Here is a 21,269-nt window from a genome sequence, read left to right as displayed (position 1 = left end):
TGCCAGTGTTTTACCACTAATTATTATGTTTTCTTCATCTGTACTTTGGCTTAAAAATAGGTTACATATTATTTAGAACCACATTACATATGGTATGACTAAGAGACACGAAAACAATTACAAAATTCCATTTTTCTCCAGCACTGGGTAAACAGTAAGCCAATATTGCCTCTATGTTTCTAGCTCTTTCACTGCACTTTCTTTTATCCTTCCTCCCTCCCTCATCATAGACTTCTATGGACAGTGTAACTAGATCTCTCAGTTAAGCTGAAAGTCCATATACTCTCTGCTCTATGAGTCTTATAATCTTAGATTTGCATGTACCCTACCCACAACCTATGTCTGGATCCTTACTTACCTTGCCTAAACCCTTGGTGCTTTGCTCTGGTGTCCTCTGGTAGGCTGGGCCGGCAGCTATTTACACTGGGACCACTCATGGGTACTTAGATTTGCTCCTGAGCATGGCAGTAGTTTACTGGATGGCTATGGCAGATGCTTCTGATGCCCTTGTCTTTGTTGGAGGTTCTGTAGGAGCATCCATCACAGATTCTAACAAAGATCCCAAATACCAAGCCAGAAACCTGACAGTCCCCATTATAGTCCAATGCGTCAAGTGCCACCAGTGTTCTGCATATGCAGAGCAGAACAATGAAAATACTTAATGGAGATGTGAACAAGGCTGCCTAGATTCTATTGAACTGGTGTCATAACAAATTGGATATCTTAATACAATGATAATTTGTTAAATAATGAGAAATGCAGAACAAGATTATGTTTGCTTTTATTATTTCAAATCTCAAGACAAAGATGTATTAAAGTACAATTACACAAAAACAATTGCACAAGCATAGTAAAATGTTTCTTATATATGTATGAATATGTCATTTACCTTTGTATCAACAGCAAGAGTCAGAACAGACATTTTCAACTTTGTAAAATACTATTTGTGAACAATGAACTACATTTTGCTTGTCTTGACTAAATACATTTTTTTCTCTTTTGAAGAGGCACTGACAAGGAATGTTTTTAGCTAAATATAGTATCGCTCTCCAGGTATTGCTACTCGCTTTCTATCAGCCTTGTCTGTTATTGCTAAGTTTTTCGGCAATCTTCTGCAACTCCAGGTCCATAATAGCCAGATTCTCCAATTCCTTCTCCTACAGATAAAATATAGAACATTATAATGTCAACCCAACAACATGTGGCAATACATTTCATATGGTGTTATATTGTAGGGTGCAAATACTGCAGAAGGAGGAATACTATCTTATATTAGCCAAACGAGAGTCTTCTTCAATTGGGTGAGACTTCCATCTACATATGGGGGATTTTTCTTTCGGAGGAGACTCTGGCTTGGCTAATATGATAGTATTCTTCCTTTTAAAGGAAAACTAGTTTGCATAATTTTTTGCCGTAAAGCATTTCCGTAAAATAATTCTCCAAACACCAACTGTTGGGTCTCTTTAACCATAAACAGTACCACCCTTATAGAAAATTCAGTAGTAGTCACAGCACTGGTAAAAAAACATCCATTTATTAGAAATCCATAAAAAAAATCCACAGAATACAAAAAGGTGCAACCAGCATGATAGAGGTCGAAACCTCCCCCTCTGACACGTTTCCGCCCTACCGGGCCTTAATCATAGAATTCTATGATTAACCCCTTAACGACCACGGACGTAAATGTACGTCCTGGTTTGGCGGGACTTCTTGCACCAGGACGTACATTTACGTCCTGTGTATGACCGCGAGCATCGGAAGGGCGCTTGCGTCATACACGGCAGGTTCCGGCTGCTAATGGCCGACAGCCGCGATCGCGCGGATGTCCGCCATTAACCCCTCCGATGCCGGGGTCAATACAGATCACGGCATCTGCGGCATTGTGGCACTTTGATTGGATGATCGGATCGCCCGCAGCGCTGCCGCGGGGATCCGATCGACCAGCATGACAGCCGGAGGTCCCCTTACCTAGCTCCGGCTGTCTCCCGGCTGTCTCTGCGATCGAGCAGACCAGAGCAGAATATCACCGATAATACTGAGCAGTGCTGTGTCCTATGCATAGCGCTGCACAGTATTAGCAATCAAACGATTGCTATAGATAGTCCCCTATGGGGACATAAAAAGTGTTAAAAAAGTTGAAAAATGTAAAAATAAAAAGTACAAAAAAAAAGTGAAAAATCCCCTCCCCCAATAAAAATTAAAATTGTCAGTTTTTCCCATTTTACCCCCAAAAAGCGTAATTTAAAAAAAAAATAAACATATTTGGTATCGCCGCGTGCGTAAATGTCCGAACTATCAAAATATTATGTTAATGATCCCGTATGGTGAATGGTGTAAACGTAAAAAATTTAAAAAGCCCACAAATCCTGCTTTTTTCTCACATTTTATAAAAAAAAAAATTAATAAAAAATTATCTAAAAGTTTTATATATGCAAATGTGGTATCTAAAAAAAAAAAGTGCAGATGACAGCGCAAAAAATTAGCCCTCATACCGCCCTATATATGGAAAAATTAAAAAGTTATAGGTGGTCAAAATAGGGTGATCTTAGATTACTGATTTTGTACAAAAAGTTTTAGATTTTTTAAAGCGGTACAAAAATATAAAAGTATCTAGCCATGGGTATCATTTTAATCATATTGACCCACAGAATAAAGAACACCTATCATTTTTACCTTAAAGTGTACAGTGTGAAAACAAAACCCTCCAAAATGTGCAAAATTTTGGTTTTCATTGAAATTTTCTCCCTAAAAAAAAATTTTTGGGGGTTCGCCATACATTTTATGGTAAAATGAGAGGTTTCATTACAAAGTACAATTGGTCACGCAAAAAACAAGCCCTTATATGGGTCTGTACATGGAAATATAAAGGAGTTATGGATTTTAGAAGGCGAGGAGGAAAAAACGAAAACGCTAAAATAAAATTGGCCTGGTCCTTGAGGTGAAAATGGGCTTGGTCATTAAGGGGTTAAGGCCCGGTAGGGCGGAAACACGTCAGAGGGGGAGGTTACGACCTCTATCATGCTGGTTGCACCTTTTTGTATTCTGTGGATTTTTTAATGGATTTCTAATAAATGGATGTTTTTTTACCAGTGCTGTGACTACTACTGAATTTTCTATTCTGGAGGCAGTGAAGGAGGACTGATTGCACGTGCATGGAGAAGGTGAGCAATTTCCAATTTTTCTTTATTTTGTTGCCATAGTACCACCCTTGACCTGTGTCTAAAACATCTCTCTGGCCAACCAATAACCTGCGCTATATCGACAAGAAGCCGAACCAGCTGTGCTCTCCTTAAGCTTCTGTAAGGACAGACCATTGATCCTGAACCCTTGTAGGAGGCCTTTAACCCACAGGCAAAGGGAATAGTTTTCAGGGGCCCATGTGTGTTCTTCTCAATGCACTTGGGCGATCAAGCATATGTCCTCGGGTTCTTAAAATAAAAGCTGTCAACAAATGGGTAATGCTTCCTTTTAGAGAAAGCCCTAGTTTGGCTAATATGACTAAGTTTGCCTATTTTTCCCCATAAAGCTTTGCCTGATAAGTCTCCAAAAATCATTTAGGTCTCTTCTCTGTATAGCTAAATAGCGCACCATTTATGCACCGTGAACACACAGAGTCCCTAAGGTTTCAATTTACAGAGCTGTAGGAATACTACATTTTTATGGTCATGGATTCGTGAAGAAGAACCTGTGAGTCCTTATATAAAGTCAGAAGCACACAAAGATCCAGTACAGGCCTTATTGCAGATACAAACAACCCATATCAGTAATACGGCTGTGTGTATAGGCCTTTTGGGGATGACACCAAAACAGTATTATTATCCTATACTTGGGAACAGCAAAGTGACAACCAGTCTGAGAATATGTGCTTAGAACAGTGGTGGGTGGTCACTTTCATCACTGGACATCACTTAGGAGAGACACGGAATTCTCATTACATCCATACTGCACTGTGTTGACTGCCTTACAGCCAGACAAATCCATCCTACCTGATTCTCAGTTCACCCTTACAAGGAGATTAATTCCTTCACTGATGGATTCCTTCTCCAGCTATGTCTATAATAGTGACAAGCAGATTGGAGACATCAATGAAATCCCCAGACAAATAAGCAGTAGAACTAATGGATGATCAACATCTGTTAAGGTGTATCTGTCACCGCAACAATGAGCGTATAAAGGATGGTTGTGAAGCGGTGAATCACAATATTTATTACAGTGAGGGAATCCCTGACGTGAAGTTATGTTCTGCCTCAGCACATCATCATACTGTAGGAGCTTAACCATCCTCGGTATGCTGAGAAGATATCATTGGACATTACCACCATAGATTAAAGGGGTACTCCGCTACTAGTCATCATATCCAAAGCATAGGGGATAAGATGTCTGATCGCTGGGGCCCCAGCGATCTCCTGCAGCACCCTGTGGCAATGGTCGTGACATCAAGGCCACGTCCCCTCCTTTCATGTCTATAGGAGGGGGCGCGTCAAGGACAAGCCCCCTCCCATAGACATGAATGGAGAGGGCCTGGCCGTGACATCACGATCACGGCCTCAGGCTCCAAACGTTCTGAACAAAATGTTCAGAATGCTGGAGCACCAGAGTACCCCTTTAAAGGGGGTTTCCTGCAAAGGACACATTACTTTTCTGCAGGATAAGTGATACGGTTCAAACAGTGGTACCCACGACAAAAATTCTGTTATATTCGTCTGTCCCATAGAGTTAAATGGAGTGGTAGCTCGCATATTTTACCATGACCACATTTAACCAAGAGGACATAGGACTGCTGTTCTTGTGATCAGTGGGGTCCCAGAGGATAAACCCCTTTCAATCAGACACTATCCTGCACAGCTTCCTATTTATTTAAGTAACAATTTCGTCATAAGTGAGAGTAATTGTACAATTCATATCGAGGGGTTGTCCATAATAATAATAATAAAAAAAAAAAAATATATAAATATATATATATATATATATATATATATATATATATATATATATAGTAGCTGACTTCAAACAGCACCACGCCTGGTGTTGCAGCGTCATACCATTTAAGAGAGTTTAAAATACAACACACATCCAGTGGGTAAATGGGGTGCTGTTTTTGAAAGAAAGCAGCTAAATTTATCTAAACCTGTGCAGTCTATTTAATTATGCTTACATTATTGTTGTTATTATTATTATCATAATTATTATGTCAAATTCTAATCACATGAAATATGTCATTAGAATTCTCTGCAATTTATTATTGTGTCAGCCAACTTAGTGACTGAAGAATGGAAGGTGCCATAAAGCTTCTTGTTTCAGGCTCAGAGCTGAGCCATTTCATGTCTGGTAAATCCAGTACATTTAAAGAGTACATGTCACCAAACCATATTTTCTAAACTAACTCACATTATATTCCCCAACTACTCCTAACACCCCTCCTGCCCTTAAAAAATTTTTCCGAGCTTCAAAAAGCTCTGTATCATACCTTTCCCCTTGCTCACATTTTGTGAGCTTCCGGAAGGAGAAAGTGGGCGTTTCCCAGCAGGCGCAACGTCACTGAAGCCTGCGTGAGCTGTGCCTCACCATGCCCCGCACGCACTTTCTGAGTTTGGTCTCCTGCCAGGCAGGGAGGAGACCAAACTAACTGTTTGACTTGCTCAGGGAACAGAACAGTGCCACCTGGTGGCTGTTTTTTCAGTCACATTAAAAACATATAAAAATTGAGAATTTTAACAGCAAGTAAATAGCAAAGTATCTTATAATTACATAAGGAACAATATATTAAAGTTTAGTTTGGTGACAGGTACTCTTTAAGGACAGATGGCCTCAGGACAAGGCAACAGAAGAGATAGGGACTTGATATCTATTCTCTTGACTATCTCAGATGACCAGTCCAAGGAAAAATGTCAAAGGTTGTGCAACTTTATTTAAAATTTTCTACAACTCATTGTAAATAAAATTCGACTTTACTGTTTTATATCCAGAGTTTTGATTTATATTTGATGTTTGAATCGCAGTGTTACTGGTTTCATGTCTTTTAACCATATTCTTTTTACACTATTGTGCTAATTCTGCTTCTTCCAAGTAGTTACTAGCGATATGCTGACAGACAACCATAGTATTTTCAGACAGCTATTCCAGAGCAACAAACTGTCTCAAGTCAAGACTTTGGCTCAAACTGGACTGCCGCATTTATCACATTTCTGTAAAAATACATTTAGACAGAGAACTTTACTACATTATTTACCTCCTCCTGTGTTAAAGGCCTCTGGTGCAGTCGGCTCCGTTCATTAAAATGGCGCTTTTTTATTTCTCCTGAATCATAGAAATCTGGAAACTCAACAGATTTCTTTTTATAATTCAGTAGCTGAGCCAGCTCGTCCATTCTGTCATATTGTCTTTTTTCTTCAAACTTGGGAATTTTGAGCGGATTCCTTTTTTCACCATATTCATGATTTATGTCATCGAGGAATTGCTTTTTACCCCACAGGTCATAGTCATCATAGTCTGGGGACAGGTTTTTGTTTTGCAAACTTCTCTTTCTTTCTTCTACACTGTTTTCATTGTTCTCATAATATCTGTTATTCCACCTAAAATGGTCATCAGGAATGGCATACTGGCTGAATAATCTGGTTTCTTCTTCAGAGTGTTGTCTCTTGTACTTGTCATTACTGGGGTAAATAGATTCCTCCGTATTTTTTCCATTGTAATGTCTTGTGTTTTGCTCGTATGACAAGTCTGGATAATATCTTTTCATCTCATCCACCATTTCATCACCTATATAGTGTCTCTTGTCTTCTTGTTTCTTTTCTGGTTTATAATATCTATCTTCTTCACTGTCCTGGAGATGATTTTTCAGTTTCCTGTAGAGTTCTTGTTTCTCTAGTCTATCATCTTTATGGCGTTTCTCAATGTCTTCCTTGGTCTCCTGACTATCTTCATTATTTTGGTCATAATTTGGTAGAGTATTTTTCTGACTTAGCCACCTCTTGATCTCTGAATAATGTTTCTTGTCTTCATAGTGATGTCCCATGAACTCTTTCTCATTGCTTTCGTCATTCCTATCATTGTTGTCATTCTCTTCCTCGCTGTCTTGGTGGTGGTGCCTCTTCTCTCTTGATTCCTCAGAACTTTCCATCTCATGGTGTGTTCTCTTCTCATAATTATTCTTTAGGTGCTTCTCAGAAGGTTCTTGTCCAAAGTGTGATTTTTGTCCCCTGTAGTGAAATATATCTTCATCTGAAGGAAAGTAATTCCTCTGTTGCCCTTGACGACTTCTCTTTTCATAGTCAAGGAATCTTTGCACAAAGTCATTGTGTTTTGGGTTGTGATTTCTTTTTCGTTCTTCTTCTTTTTCATTAGATTCTTCAGAAGTTTCATCAGAGTGAGCTGACTGGTATTTGTCTGAATGAAAAAGTGGTTCTTTTGGACTTTGACTCATGTGGTGTCTCTTAAAGATCTCCTCAAAGTGGTTTGGTTCCTCATCTTCCTGTGAGAATTCTTCAATACTTTTAGCTGTTTGGTGAACTTTTTTGCCAAAAATATCATGTTTTACCTCTTGTGGATCTTCATGATATTTGTCCTTTTTTACAATTTCTTCTTTCTCATTATGGTTCTTGTGATCCCCCATTACCCCATCATCCCCATTATCTTCATCATCATCATTAACAAAGTCCCTTTCTTTGGAGTGTCCAGTGCTCTCCTCTTTATCTTCTTCATGCTTTTGTTCTTCTTCCTTTTCCTCTTTACTTTTATCTTCTGCATGGTGCCATTTCTCTTCGTTGTCTTCTTTTGGTAAATCTTGATTATGTTTTTCTTCTTCATTGCTTTCATATTGGTGGTTATCCATACCACCAAAATCCTTAATGTTTCTTGTTTCATACTGCTTCTGTTCATCTTCTTTTTCATCTGAACTATGCTGACTGTCTAGAAGAGAAATGTTGATATAGTTTAGTCAGTACGTGTTCTATTCCTCTATAATACAACATATTCATAATTTGGAACTCTACTTTAGGAATCAGTATTCTTCTTTATGTATGACCAGGGCCGGCCTTAGGTGTTCAGGCGCCCTGTGTGAGCTAACCTTGTGCTCCCCCCCCCCCCCCAGTAATTACAGGTGACGTCTTCTCTATAGTCTTTCCTTATCTAATTCAGATGGTACATACCACCGGGTCCAGCTAAATGTTCTCTCTGCAGAACTTGACACCCAGATGGCTCCTCACTATGTCAGCGGAGTCTGATCCTCTATATGAAAACAATAATTATTATAATACTGACAAACTCTGTATCCCCTGAATATAATTCTGGCACACACCGTACCTCTGAATATAATATTACTACACACTGTATCCTCTAAATATAATACTACCACACACTTTATCCTCTGAATATACTACCACACACTGTATCCTCTGAATAAACTACCACACTGTACCCTCTGAATATAATACTACCACACACTGTATCCTCTGAATATACTACCACACACTGTACCCTCTGAATATACTACCACACTGTACCCTCTGAATATAATACTACCATACACTGTATCCTCTGAACATAATACTACCACACACTGTATCCTCTGAATATAATATTACCACACTGTACCCTCTGAATATATTACCACACACTGTACCCTTTGAATATAATACTACCACACACTGTATCCCCTGAATATAATACTACCACACACTGTATCCCCTGAATATAACACTACCACACACTGTATCCTCTGAATATAATACTACCACACACTGTATCCTCTGAATATACTACCACACACTGTATCCTCTGAATATAATACTACCACACACTGTATCCTCTGAATATAATACTACCACACACTGTATCCTCTGAATATACTACAACACACTGTATCCTCTGAATATAATACAATATAATACTACCACACACTGCACCCTCTGAATATAATACTACCACATACTGCGCTCTCTGAATATAACCTTACAGTTCAGTGCACCCTCTTAATACAATACCATAACGTATTGTGGCCTATAAAAACCGTACCACCCCAGAAATTCCTTATAATATATGCTATACCTATGAAATGCAAAACATTATGTGCCCCTCACATATAGAAATAATGCCCCATTCTGTGCCCCACATATAATAATTATGACCCGTCCTGTGCCCCCCACATAGTAACATTTTCTGTCCTGTTCCTCCCACATAATAATGTCCTTTGTCCTGTGACCCTCACATCAAATGCCACCTGTCCTGCCCCCTCAGGGAGCATTATATGTGAAGGGCACAGGACATGTGGCATTATAAGTGTGGGGCACAGGACAGGGGACATTATAAGTGTGGGGCACATGACAGGGGGCATTATAAGTGTGGGGCACAGGAAAGGGGGTATTATATGTTAGGGACACATGATGGGGTCATTATATGTGAGGGGCACAGCACAGGGGCATTACATGTAAGAGGCACATGACAGAGGGCCCCCTGTCATGTGCCCCTCATTTATAATGCCCCCTGTCATGTGCCCCTCACTTATAATGCCCCCTGTCATGTGCCCCTCACTTATAATGCCCCCTGTCATGTGCCCCTCAATTATAATGCCCCCTGTCATGTGCCCCTCACTTATTATGCCCCCTGTCATGTGCCCCTCACTTATAATGCCCCAGTCATGTGCCCCTCACTTAGAATTCCCCCTGTGATGTGCTCTTCACTTATAATTCCTCCTGTGAGGTTCCCTTCATATTAAATTTCCCCCGTTTATGTGCCCCCCAAGTTTTACTTACTGGTTACTAAGCTTACTGCTTGCTCCCAGTGTGCCAGCCGCGGGGACGTGTTTCCGGGCACCGGCGCGATGATGTGACATCATCGCTCCGGCCAGCCGTAGATCACATCCCCGTGGCTCACACGCTGCAAGAAAGGAGCAGCGTGTGAGAAAGGTGAATGAACGGTGGAGCGGCCGAGCTGACAGCCCCTGCTCCACCATGATAGAGTTCCAAGTGGGGGATGGGCAGCAATCTCGGGGGGGTGGCGGCAATCTGGGGGGGGGGGCAATTGCCCCGTTGCCCCCCCCCATGGATCCGCCACTGCAGAATGTGACAAGTATGTTAGTGGCATGCGAGCTGTGTCGGCCGCCCGGCGCCCCTGTTGCTATGGCGCCCTGTGTATGACACTGGAACTATTGCTATAAAAGCAGTATGGTGAATAATAAAGAGTAATGAATAGGGATAAATACTTCTGTATGCTGTTTGACACTGCCCAATCATAAAGAACAAAAGTTATACTGCTTTCTCTTTGGGCATTTCCAAAAGTTTAATACAGTGGTCCTTTAAGTTACAATATTAATTGGTTCCAGGACGACCATTGTATGTTGAGACCATAACTCTATAGAAACCTGGTAATTGGTTCTGAGGCCACCAAAATGTCATCCAAAAATAGGAAAAAGTGAGGATTAAACAAAAATAAGTAGATAACTAATATAGATAAAGCAAGTCAGAGTAAGAAAGTAAGAAGGAGCTGCTGAAAGATGTAAATCACTGTCTATGTAGAGGACAGGAGCTTCTTCAGGGTTTAGTACAGAATACACAGTGTCCTAAAAAAGAAAAATGGAGCCGCCCTCACCTGGTGTCATGAGGAGTAGCTTACTGTGGCACAGGTAAAGAGTAGTACAGAACATGTAATACCACCTTGGGTGCGCTACCAAACAGCCAGTCAGTGCATACGCTTCAGTAATACAGGTGTTTTACCAGTGAATGCCCTCCTGATTGGTCGGTTCTTCCAGTCATCGACAGGTTTCACAGATCTGGACTGTCTGTAGTATTGTATGTTGAATCTGGTTTCAAGTTACAATGATCCAGAAAAGACCATTGTATGTTGAAACTATTGTATGTTGAGGTATTATGCTAGATTTCTGGAGGTATGAGGTTTATCCAGGGATTTATTCTGACTATTAAGTCGCCATTTTAGCTCATAAGGGCTTTTTGCCTTTCTCTGGATCAACACAGTAAGGTTTTGTGTTGGACTTGTTGGATTCTTGCCTTATTTCAACTATATCAAGTATCTAACTATATGTTGGCTTTTTTATGCATCTTGTATCTGTTGCCCTATACAGGGGCGGACATATCACTTGTTCAGCCGGTTCGGCTGCACAGGGGCCCAGCGTGTTAGGGGGCCCCCTAGTAGCCCAGGTCACAGCCTGGGCCTCACAGTCTGGGCCCCTGCAGGGCCCCCTGCCAGTACTTCATACTAAATGCTGCAGCAACAGGTCCCGGACCTGCCGCTGACAGCAGTAATTTACCTCGGCCGGGCGAGAGGACAGGCCAGGGGCTGATGGGAACAGACGTGCCCCGCGCAGGCACGCACGTCCATTCCAAGCCCCTGACGTCACGTGTCATGGCCTCTGACCCCGGCAGAAGCGACAGGAGCAGCAAACCCTCCCGCCTCACAGCCGCATCGCTGAGCAGATAAGGTGAGGAGAGCGACGGTCGGATGCAGGGCGGGGGGGAAGGGATTGTAATGATGATGAAGAGGACAGGAGGGGTGTTGAAGAGGTTGGTGGTGTAATGATAACAAAGATTGGGGGGTCTGGGAGAGCGTAGTGTTGATAAGGAGGACCAGAGGGGGGGGTCAGGGGGGTAATGATTAGGGGGTTTAATGTTGATGAGAAGGAACGGGGGGGGTGTCAGCTGTGTAATACTGATGAGGTGCTTAAGGTATATGGGGTGATGAGGAGACTGAGGATGGAGTGCATGGGGTGTATGGGGGTGATGAGGAGACTGAGGATGGAGTGCGTGGGGTGTATGGGGTGATGAGGAGACTGAGGATGGAGTGCATGGGGTGATGAGGAGACTGAGGATGGAGTGCATGGGGTGATGAGGAGACTGAGGATGGAGTGCATGGGGTGATGAGGAGACTGAGGATGGGGTGTATGCGGTGATGAGGAGACTGAGGATGGAGTGCATGGGGTGATGAGGAGACTGAGGATGGAGTGCATGGGGTGATGAGGAGACTGAGGATGGAGTGCATGGGGTGATGAGGAGACTGAGGATGGAGTGCATGGGGTGATGAGGAGACTGAGGATGGAGTGCATGGGGTGATGAGGAGACTGAGGATGGAGTGCGTGGGGTGATGAGGAGACTGAGGATGGAGTGCATGGGGTGATGAGGAGACTGAGGATGGAGTGCATGGGGTGTATGAGGTGATGAGGAGACTGAGGATGGAGTGCGTGGGGTGATGAGGAGACTGAGGATGGAGTGCATGGGGTGATGAGGAGACTGAGGATGGAGTGCATGGGGTGTATGAGGTGATGAGGAGACTGAGGATGGAGTGCGTGGGGTGATGAGGAGACTGAGGATGGAGTGCATGGGGTGTATGGGGTGATGAGGAGACTGAGGATGGAGTGCATGGGGTGTATGAGGTGATGAGGAGACTGAGGATGGGTTGCATGGGGTGTATGGGGTGATGAGGAGACTGAGGATGGGGTGCGTGGGGTGTATGGGGGTGATGAGGAGACTGAGGATGGAGTGCATGGGGTGTATGGGGTGATGAGGAGACTGAGGATGGGGTGTATGCGGTGATGAGGAGACTGAGGATGGAGTGCATGGGGTGATGAGGAGACTGAGGATGGAGTGCGTGGGGTGATGAGGAGACTGAGGATGGAGTGCATGGGGTGATGAGGAGACTGAGGATGGAGTGCATGGGGTGATGAGGAGACTGAGGATGGAGTGCGTGGGGTGATGAAGAGACTGAGGATGGAGTGCGTGGGGTGTATGGGGTGATGAGGAGACTGAGGATGGAGTGCATGGGGTGATGAGGAGACTGAGGATGGAGTGCATGGGGTGATGAGGAGACTGAGGATGGAGTCAATGGGGTGATGAGGAGACTGAGGATGGGGTGCGTGGGGTGTATGGGGTGATGAGGAGACTGAAGATGGGGTGTGTGGGGTGTATGGGGTGATGAGGAGACTGAGGATGGGTTGTGTGGGGTGTATGGGGTGATGAGACTGAAGATGGGGTGCATGGGGTGTATGGGGGTGATGAGGAGACTGAGGATGGGGTATATGGGGGTGATGAGGAGACCGAGGATGGGTTGTGTGGGGTGTATGGGGTGATGAGACTGAGGATGGGGTGCGTGGGGTGATGATTAGACTGAGAATGGGTTGTGTGGGGTGTATGGGGTGATGAGACTGAGGATGGGGTGCGTGGGGTGTATGGGGTGATGAGGAGACTGAGGATGGAGTGTATGGGGTGATGAGGAGACTGAGGATGGAGTGTATGGGGTGATTCAGTGGTGTATCGTGGTTGGCAGTATTATATTGATAGAGTACAGTGGTGGGCAGTATTATATTCAGGGGTACAGTGGTTGGCAGTATTATATTCAGGGGTACAGTATTTGGCAGTATTATATTCAGGGGTACAGTGGTTGGCAGTATTTAGGGAGTACAGTGGTTGGCAGTATTATATTCAGGGGTACAGTGGTTGGCAGTATTATATTCAGGGGTACAGTGGTTGGCAGTATTTAGGGAGTACAGTGGTTGGCAGTATTATATTCAGGGATACAGTGGTTGGCAGTATTCAGGGGGTACAGTGGTTGGCAGTATTATATTCAGGGGCACAGTGGTTGGCAGTATTATATTCAGGGGTACAGTGGTTGGCAGTAATATATTCAGGGGTACAGTGGTTGGCAGTATTATATTCAGGGGGTACAGTGGTTGGCAGTATTATATTCAGGGGTACAGTGGTTGGCAGTATTCAGGGGGTACAGTGGTTGGCAGTATTATATTCAGGGGTACAGTGGTTGGCAGTATTCAGGGGGTACAGTGGTTGGCAGTATTATATTCAGGGGTACAGTGGTTGGCAGTATTATATTCAGGGGGTACAGTGGTTGGCAGTATTCAGGGGGTACAGTGGTTGGCAGTATTATATTCAGGGGTACAGTGGTTGGCAGTATTCAGGGGGTACAGTGGTTGGCAGTATTATATTCAGGGGTACAGTGGTTGGCAGTATTCAGGGGGTACAGTGGTTGGCAGTATTATATTCAGGGGGTACAGTATTTGGCAGTATTATATTCAGGGGTACAGTGGTTGGCAGTATTCAGGGGGTACAGTGGTTGGCAGTATTATATTCAGGGGTACAGTGGTTGGAAGTATTCAGGGGGTACAGTGGTTGGCAGTATTATATTCAGGGGGTACAGTATTTGGCAGTATTATATTCAGGGGTACAGTGGTTGGCAGTATTCAGGGGGTACAGTGGTTGGCAGTATTATATTCAGGGGGTACAGTATTTGGCAAGGTTATAATGATTATTGTCATCATACAGAGGATGAGGATCTATTGACAAATTAAGGAACCAATGATGTCCAGGTGTCAGACTCTGCAGAGAAGATGGAAGAAGTCCTGGTGTCTGGACCAGATGAAGAAGAAAAGTAAAGACAACAGAGAAGACGTCACTCAGGTCAGTGATATCATTGTGTATTTTCCTAACTGTCCCATCAGAGCTTTAGTCACTGATATCATTGTGTAGTCTCCTGACTGTCCCATCAGCTGTAGTCACTTCAGACATGATGGGAGTTGCAGCTTTCCAACATCTCGGGAGCCACTTGAACCAAGGTGATTGGTGGGGGTCCCATGAGTCAGACCCCCACCATAAAAATGGGCTGTTTATTTAAAAATGCCTGGGCCTATTTTTGGTCCCAGTCTGGCCCTGCCTGTCAGTCACTTCTATCATTAAGGATAAGAAGCCAAGGAACCAGGGGGTGCCAAGGGGTGTCGTGCTAAGTCCAGGGGTGCGAATGTAAAGGGGAGCACTGCCCTCTGCCTCCCAGCTAGATACGGGTCAGGCTGACCTGGGGGAGTACTCACTGGGCCGCACACTGAGAGGGACAGGGGCCACCCGGAGCCCACCTCAGGAGTCGTTCCATCCACCTGTGGTGGACAAGGCAAGTGGCGACACTACACGCGCGGGGTAAGTGGAGGCCCCCCCGGTGGGGTCTAGGTACATGAGGGGGCACAGTGCTGGGGGGGGGCCCAGGCACATTCTTTGCACAGGGGCCCTCTGCTGTCTGTGTCCGCCCCTGGCCCTATATGTACCTTCACAAAAACTCAGATCTGTTTCAGATTTTTTTCCTCAAACCTTGTTCCTAGATAAATAACATATATGGAGAAAACATGGGCTACAAATACAGCAGTATAAAAAAAAAGACATATGTATGTGCCCATTCCTTGACCCTGACTGAACTCAAAATGAGTGTCCTTCCATATGAAGTCAAGGGCTGTATTTTTCAGGTTGATCACCAGTGTTCTTTATGGTGAGTCCTGACTGCCTGTCAGAAAGCCTTCTGAAATGTAATAAAGGACAAGTAATTTAAAGGGTTACTGTTATTTAATATTAATTTTTAGAGGACTTTAAAAAGTTAACATTTTATTAATAAATAGAAAATACTAAAATAAATACTAATAATAGAAAAATGTTTTTCTAAATGGCTGAAAAACTTTAAAAATAAAAAGCTACTAGGTGGTCTAATTCTGTGTAATCTGACTAATCCCTGTTGTCTAGTCAGATCCGACCCCACAACAGAAAAAAAGGTCAGATTTGACTGACAGGGAGTGGGGTTATCCTTTGCTCCCCTGCCTCACTGAATACTGCAGGCTTTCAGCAATGGCAGCTGAACCATGTAAAAGGGAGACAGGGGCCAGACATCTGCAGCATTTACAGTGAAGGACAGTGATTTCCAGGCACACTGACCAACAATACAAGGCACTACATCAATTGAACAGACTTCTTGTAGAATTGCACCGCATACTGTGGATATGGTATGCTCCAGTGCAGGCCATGTGACAAGAAAGAGGGAGGGGGAAGAGAAAGGAGCAAGTTGCCTATGCTCCTAAAGGAATGTCGTCGTCCCCCCCCCCCCCTCCCCCCCTGCCAAACAAGGAACGCCTCTAACCACCAGAAAAACTGCAGGGACAGTGAGCACCCTTAAAGAGAAGAAAATAAGATATTTCACATATAAAATATGCATCACTTTAATGCTGTCATCACTTTAATGCTGCCTGAACCGTGAGTTATTGGGTGGTCCCCAGCAGCCTCTTCTCACTCCACCAGCCTTGATATATATCTCTCTTTTTGGATATAGGGAAAAATCTACCAATCAAGGCTGGCAGGGCAGGCAGAAGCCACCAGGGACCACCCCAATGACTATAATTGTTTAGACAGCACGAAAGTAATGACTGTCACATTTGTGTCATCAGGGTTTGACTTCAAAGGGTTCATCTATCTGCACTCAGATCTTGCATAAATAAGATAAATCGCATAAATGAGCATAAATCACATCCTAACATAGCGCACACAACTCAAAAATACACTGCCACGAATGTTGTGACCAAAATACTGTTTGTAGGTCCACATATATCAACTCCCTCTGTCTTTCCGCTGTTCACATTTGGATGTGGATGCAAAGGGGTACTCTGCTTCCGCACTGATCTTCACATACACCTTCTGCAATAGGCCCCAAATGAGTTATGCGCACCCCAAAACCAGCCCACACCCAAATGCTGCCACCAACCATCACCTATGACAGACAGGACTGCACAGGTTCACACACAAAGTTCTCGCAGTCTGCACTTTCTAGTACTAACACAGTATCATGTACAAGCCACAAGGCCGCAACATAACAAAATATGACAAAAAGAGAGAGGGGCTGAAATTTTTCTGAATGCATTGTATACTAGAGATTTACATTATTGGGGCAGACTAATAAAGTTTTTGGCTTTTATATACGATGGTACTCCTGATGAGATGGCCCATAGGGAGGGCACTGCATTACAACTGGCTTATTCCCCTTTCTCCTTATCAGCTGTTGTATACCCCAGAGGAAGTTCTCTTCTTTTTGAATATCTTTCCAGCCTGACCACAGTGCTCTCTATTGACACCTCTGTCCATGTCAGGAACTGTCCAGAGCAGGAGAGGTTTGCTATGGGGATTTGCTCCTGCCCTGGACAGTTCCTGACATTGACAGAGGTGTCAGCACAGAGCACTGTGGTCAGACAGAAAATACATTAAAAAAGAAAAGAATTTCCTGTGGAGCATACAGCAGCTGATAAGTATTGGAAGGATTAAGATTTTTAAATAGAAGTAATTTACAAATCTTTTCAATTGTGGAATTGTTTTCCACAGGAATACCCCTTTAATAGAAAGGCAGGTGAGCATATAGGTTGATCTATAGCTAGAACTGGGGTATATTTGAACTCTATAGAAAGCCCTATAAGATATAGGTCAGGGTAAGGCTAGGACTAACACCAGAAAAAACGCCAGAAAAACTGCCACAGTGTTTCCCTGTGTTTTGGCGTTTTTCTGGCGTTTTTTCTTGCGTCTTACCTTTGTGTGGAATTTGCCTTTTTTGGCCCCTTTGCCTTTTTTTTTTTTTTTTTTACAAAATAGTTGGGTACCAAAAAATAAAAAAAAGGATGCAGTAGGGATGTAAACATTTATTTAACTAAATGTTTATTTTTTGTAACAAAATTTTTATACATTTTTTTCTATAAAGTGTGTGTGTTTAACTTTTTTTTCTCTTTTTTCCCCACATTTTTAATGTAGTACTACTACTCCCAGCATGAAACACACTGTTCCATGATGGGAGTAGTAGTACCTGTACTATAGACATATCGCCCCGGGTGTCAGTCTGACACCCGATGCGATTGTCCATAATATAGCAGAGATGTGGCTCTATACAGCGCTCGCACCTCTGCTCTGTACTCTGAGTGATGTTCTATTCATATCACTGGCCATTCATATTTTCCGCCCAGAGCTGTGATTGGCCGGATGGTTGCAGCCAATCACAGCTCTGAGGAAAATATGAATGAATGAGTGGCTGGCCTGGAGTATAGTGCAGAGCAGGGATGCGAGCGATGTATACAGCCGCTCCATCTCTGCCAAAGACAGGACGATCGCAGCGGGTGTCAGTAGTGATACCTGCTGTGATCTGTTCTTACCTGCAGGTACTACTACTCCCAACATGGAGCACACTCTGCTCCATGCTGGGAACTGTAGTACCTGCATTAATAGACAGATCGCAGCGAGAGTAATTTCTGACACGCGCTGCGATCTGTCTATTAAAGGGGTTCTCCGGTGCTTAGACATCTTATCCCCTATCCAAAGCATAGGGGATAAGATGCCTGATCGCGGGAGTCCTGCCGCTGGGGAGCCCTGGGATCTTGCACACGGCACCCCTTTTGTAATCAGTCCCCGGAGCGTGCTCGGTCCGGGTCTGATTACCGATGACCACAAGGCCGGCGGCGTATGATGTCACGCCTCCTCCCCCGTGTGACATCACGCTCCGCCCCTCAATGCAAGCCTACGGGAGGGGACGTGATAGCTGTCACGCCCCCTCCCATAGGCTTTCATTGAGGGGCGGTGCGTGATGTCACACTGGGGCGGAGGCGTGACGTCACACGCCGCCGGCCCTGTGGTCGTCGGTAATCAGACCCGGACCGAACACGCTCCGGGGACTGATTACAAACGGGGTGCCGCGTGCAAGATCCCGGGGGTCCCAGCGGCGGGACTCCCGCGATCAGGCATCTTATCCCCTATCCTTTGGATAGGGGATAAAATGTCTAAGCACCGGAGAACCCCTTTTTAAGCCTCACACCCCTGATGATGTGGCTGGTGCCACGAAACATGTAGGAGAAGCTAGAGTAGAAGTTATGAATCAGTTACTTGGGTCTCAAATAAGAGTGCACTGCAGGTAACAAGATATCTTGTTAGAGACTAAAAACCAATGTCAATAAGCCTCTAAGAGTATTATATAAGAAGCAATGTTATAGTCAAAGGAGTTTATATCCAAGGTCCTCTTGGGGATCTATGGGTTTGGTATTTCTGCACATTTTTTCTTTGTGGATGCAACTTCAAAGCAAAGACCTTGTAGACCATCTGCCTGTCCCTGGCTGACATCCCCCCTACTGAAGGACACCATTTAATATTCATGGACCTCTCCTGTTATTACCTACATGGCCAATAACTATCCATGAACCTGTATAATGAATAAATAGGCAGATTGTGATATTTAATCCAGGGACCTCAGGTATATAAATATGTAAGGGGGTCAATGTTATGGGGCTGTAATCCAATATTTTCTGTCCTAATTCCTAGGAAATCAGAGAAGTGTTACATATTCTAAGTGTTGGGGATTTTATGTTTATTTTCTCCTTTTATTTTATAACTGCTTTGCATATCTGTATGTCATTTAATTTTCCCTCATTTATGACTTTTTTTTTTTATAAGCACTGTTCTATTTATATTAAAGCTTAAAACTTAAATAAGCTAGGTCCTAGTATGCTCTAAAATAGCGGTCTTCAAACTGTGGCCCTCCAGATGTGGCAAAACTACAACTCCCAGCATGCCCGGACAGCCAACGGCTGTCCGGGCATGCTGGGAATTGTAGTTTTGCCACATCTGGAGGGCCACAGTTTGAAGACCACTGCTCTAAAAGAACCACAGCTTTCCTAAGAGTTTTTAACCCTTTGATTGCTGGAGAGCAGTGCATGTGTCTGGATTCTTCCGTATTCGATAAGTGGGCTGGTGTGGGGTGTAATTTAGGCTCATTTGCAATCTGACAGTAAAATTTAGTGAGTGGAGATAGATTAGTCCGTTGTAAGTGCACCCCGTCTTACAGGCTAGGGAAGGACATATGTGACAGTATACAACACAATTGAGTAGTCGTCTGGTTTTCTATTCACAGTCTGGTGTAAGGGCCCATTTACACTACGTATTCTTCTAGCAAAATTACGCTCCGGAATTCTGCTTAAAAATTACTGTGGAACAGCCTCCCATTGTTTTCAGTGGAATTGTGCTGTTCTATTCACACTACGGAATTTCCATGGTGGATGTTCCATCAGTGAAATTACAGATCCCAGACTTCGCCAAAAGAATATGTCTAAACTTTCCGCTCTGAAATGCATTGCCATCTATTGAGATAGGGCATATCCGAGAGGTCCTAGCGCCGGCTTGTTTTGCCGGAGCACCCTACAGATGGAACCCGGAATATCTCTGGATGGAGATTCCGTACTGTGAATTAACCCTTAAAGGAGAACTGTAGTGGAATATAACTTTTCACCCTAAGTTATGGATCGCGGGGGGTCCGACCACTTGGAACCCCTGCAATCTCCTGTGCGGGTCTTTGGCAGTCCGCAGGAAGGGGGCGTTCCCCCTCCACGCCCACTCCATGTATCCCATAGAGATACATGGAGGGGGTGTGTCTGCCGTGACTTCCTGCTGGGGATGGCACGGTGCTTCCTGCAGACTGTCGCGGGCCCCGTACAGAAGATCTTGGGGGGCCCCAGCGCTCGGACCCCCTGCGATCAATAACTTATCCCCTATCCTTCGGATATCCTAGGGGATAAGTTATATTCCACTACAGTTTTCCTTTAACTGGTGTACATAGAGAAAATACATACACATCCCAGGGGTTTAGGAGACAGGGTGGCACCATGTGTCTTTAAATATCACACTGTCTCCCAAGTCCTATTTTTTAAGAAATATTATCTCCATACTCCAAAGCCCAATTTTACAACAGGAAATGTAAAATATGTGTAGCTCACTTAGGATAAAAGAAATAATGTGCTTGAGGTTAAAGGTGTTGCCTTCACCCAAAAGGCCTAATGTAATATGTAGAAATTATAAATAAAAAATATTTATGTGAACCAGTCCTCAAAAGCACAGGGGAGAGAAAAAGGAAAAGACTAGTGGAGTTGGGATCCAAGAAATGGTCTTTATTATATAAAAAGGATATATATGACCAATCGCCTAGCAGGGCCCTTGCTAAAGGCGAATGGAATATACTGGGTAAAAAATAGATATAATAAAAAATACAGAATATAGTAGGATTAAAATGAGATAAATATGATGGGTAAGTAGCACCAAAGAAAATTCATTAATTAAATATCTGCTGCATATATCAGGAGAAAACGTTCTCAGTCCATGTAATTCATAGGGATATTTCAATGAAAAATCCACAAGAAATGTCCAGAATGAAAAGTCACAATTAGTTTGGGTGTGTCCGGAGTAACGATATATGGTAGTGAGTGTAGCAACAATAGCTACAATAGGAAATTCATGGACAGGTAATGCAGACAATGTGGCAAACACTGTCAGCGATGAAGATGTCAAGTCTCGGTGCACAGCACCACTCACCCTCCTTTGGAGTCCTCAGGTCCGGGCTGGCACGGCTGAGTCCGGCACTCTGGATATCAATGCCCGCCTGGGTGGTATGCTGGGTGAATGGCTGAATCTCCGGGGGTCTGAGTGTCCTGGGCT

At 43.7% G+C, this 21,269-nt stretch overlaps 1 protein-coding gene across 1 annotated transcript in view; it reads right to left on the bottom strand.

Moving 5' to 3' along the window:
* Positions 1 to 764: 764 nt before the first annotated feature.
* Positions 765 to 21,269, bottom strand: part of CHGB (chromogranin B) — a 77,205-nt gene continuing 56,700 nt past the window's right edge. The window contains exons 4-5 of the mRNA XM_056567819.1: positions 6,230 to 7,908; positions 765 to 1,157 (exon numbers count right to left, since the gene is read on the bottom strand). Coding sequence (XP_056423794.1) covers positions 1,074 to 1,157; positions 6,230 to 7,908 — 1,763 coding nt within the window. The 3' untranslated portion in view covers positions 765 to 1,073. The remainder of the gene's footprint in view (positions 1,158 to 6,229; positions 7,909 to 21,269) is intronic.

This window comes from Hyla sarda, chromosome 3 (genome assembly GCF_029499605.1).
Source record: "Hyla sarda isolate aHylSar1 chromosome 3, aHylSar1.hap1, whole genome shotgun sequence".
Taxonomy (NCBI): domain Eukaryota; kingdom Metazoa; phylum Chordata; class Amphibia; order Anura; family Hylidae; genus Hyla; species Hyla sarda.
This window is presented reverse-complemented; position numbering and strand designations above follow the sequence as displayed.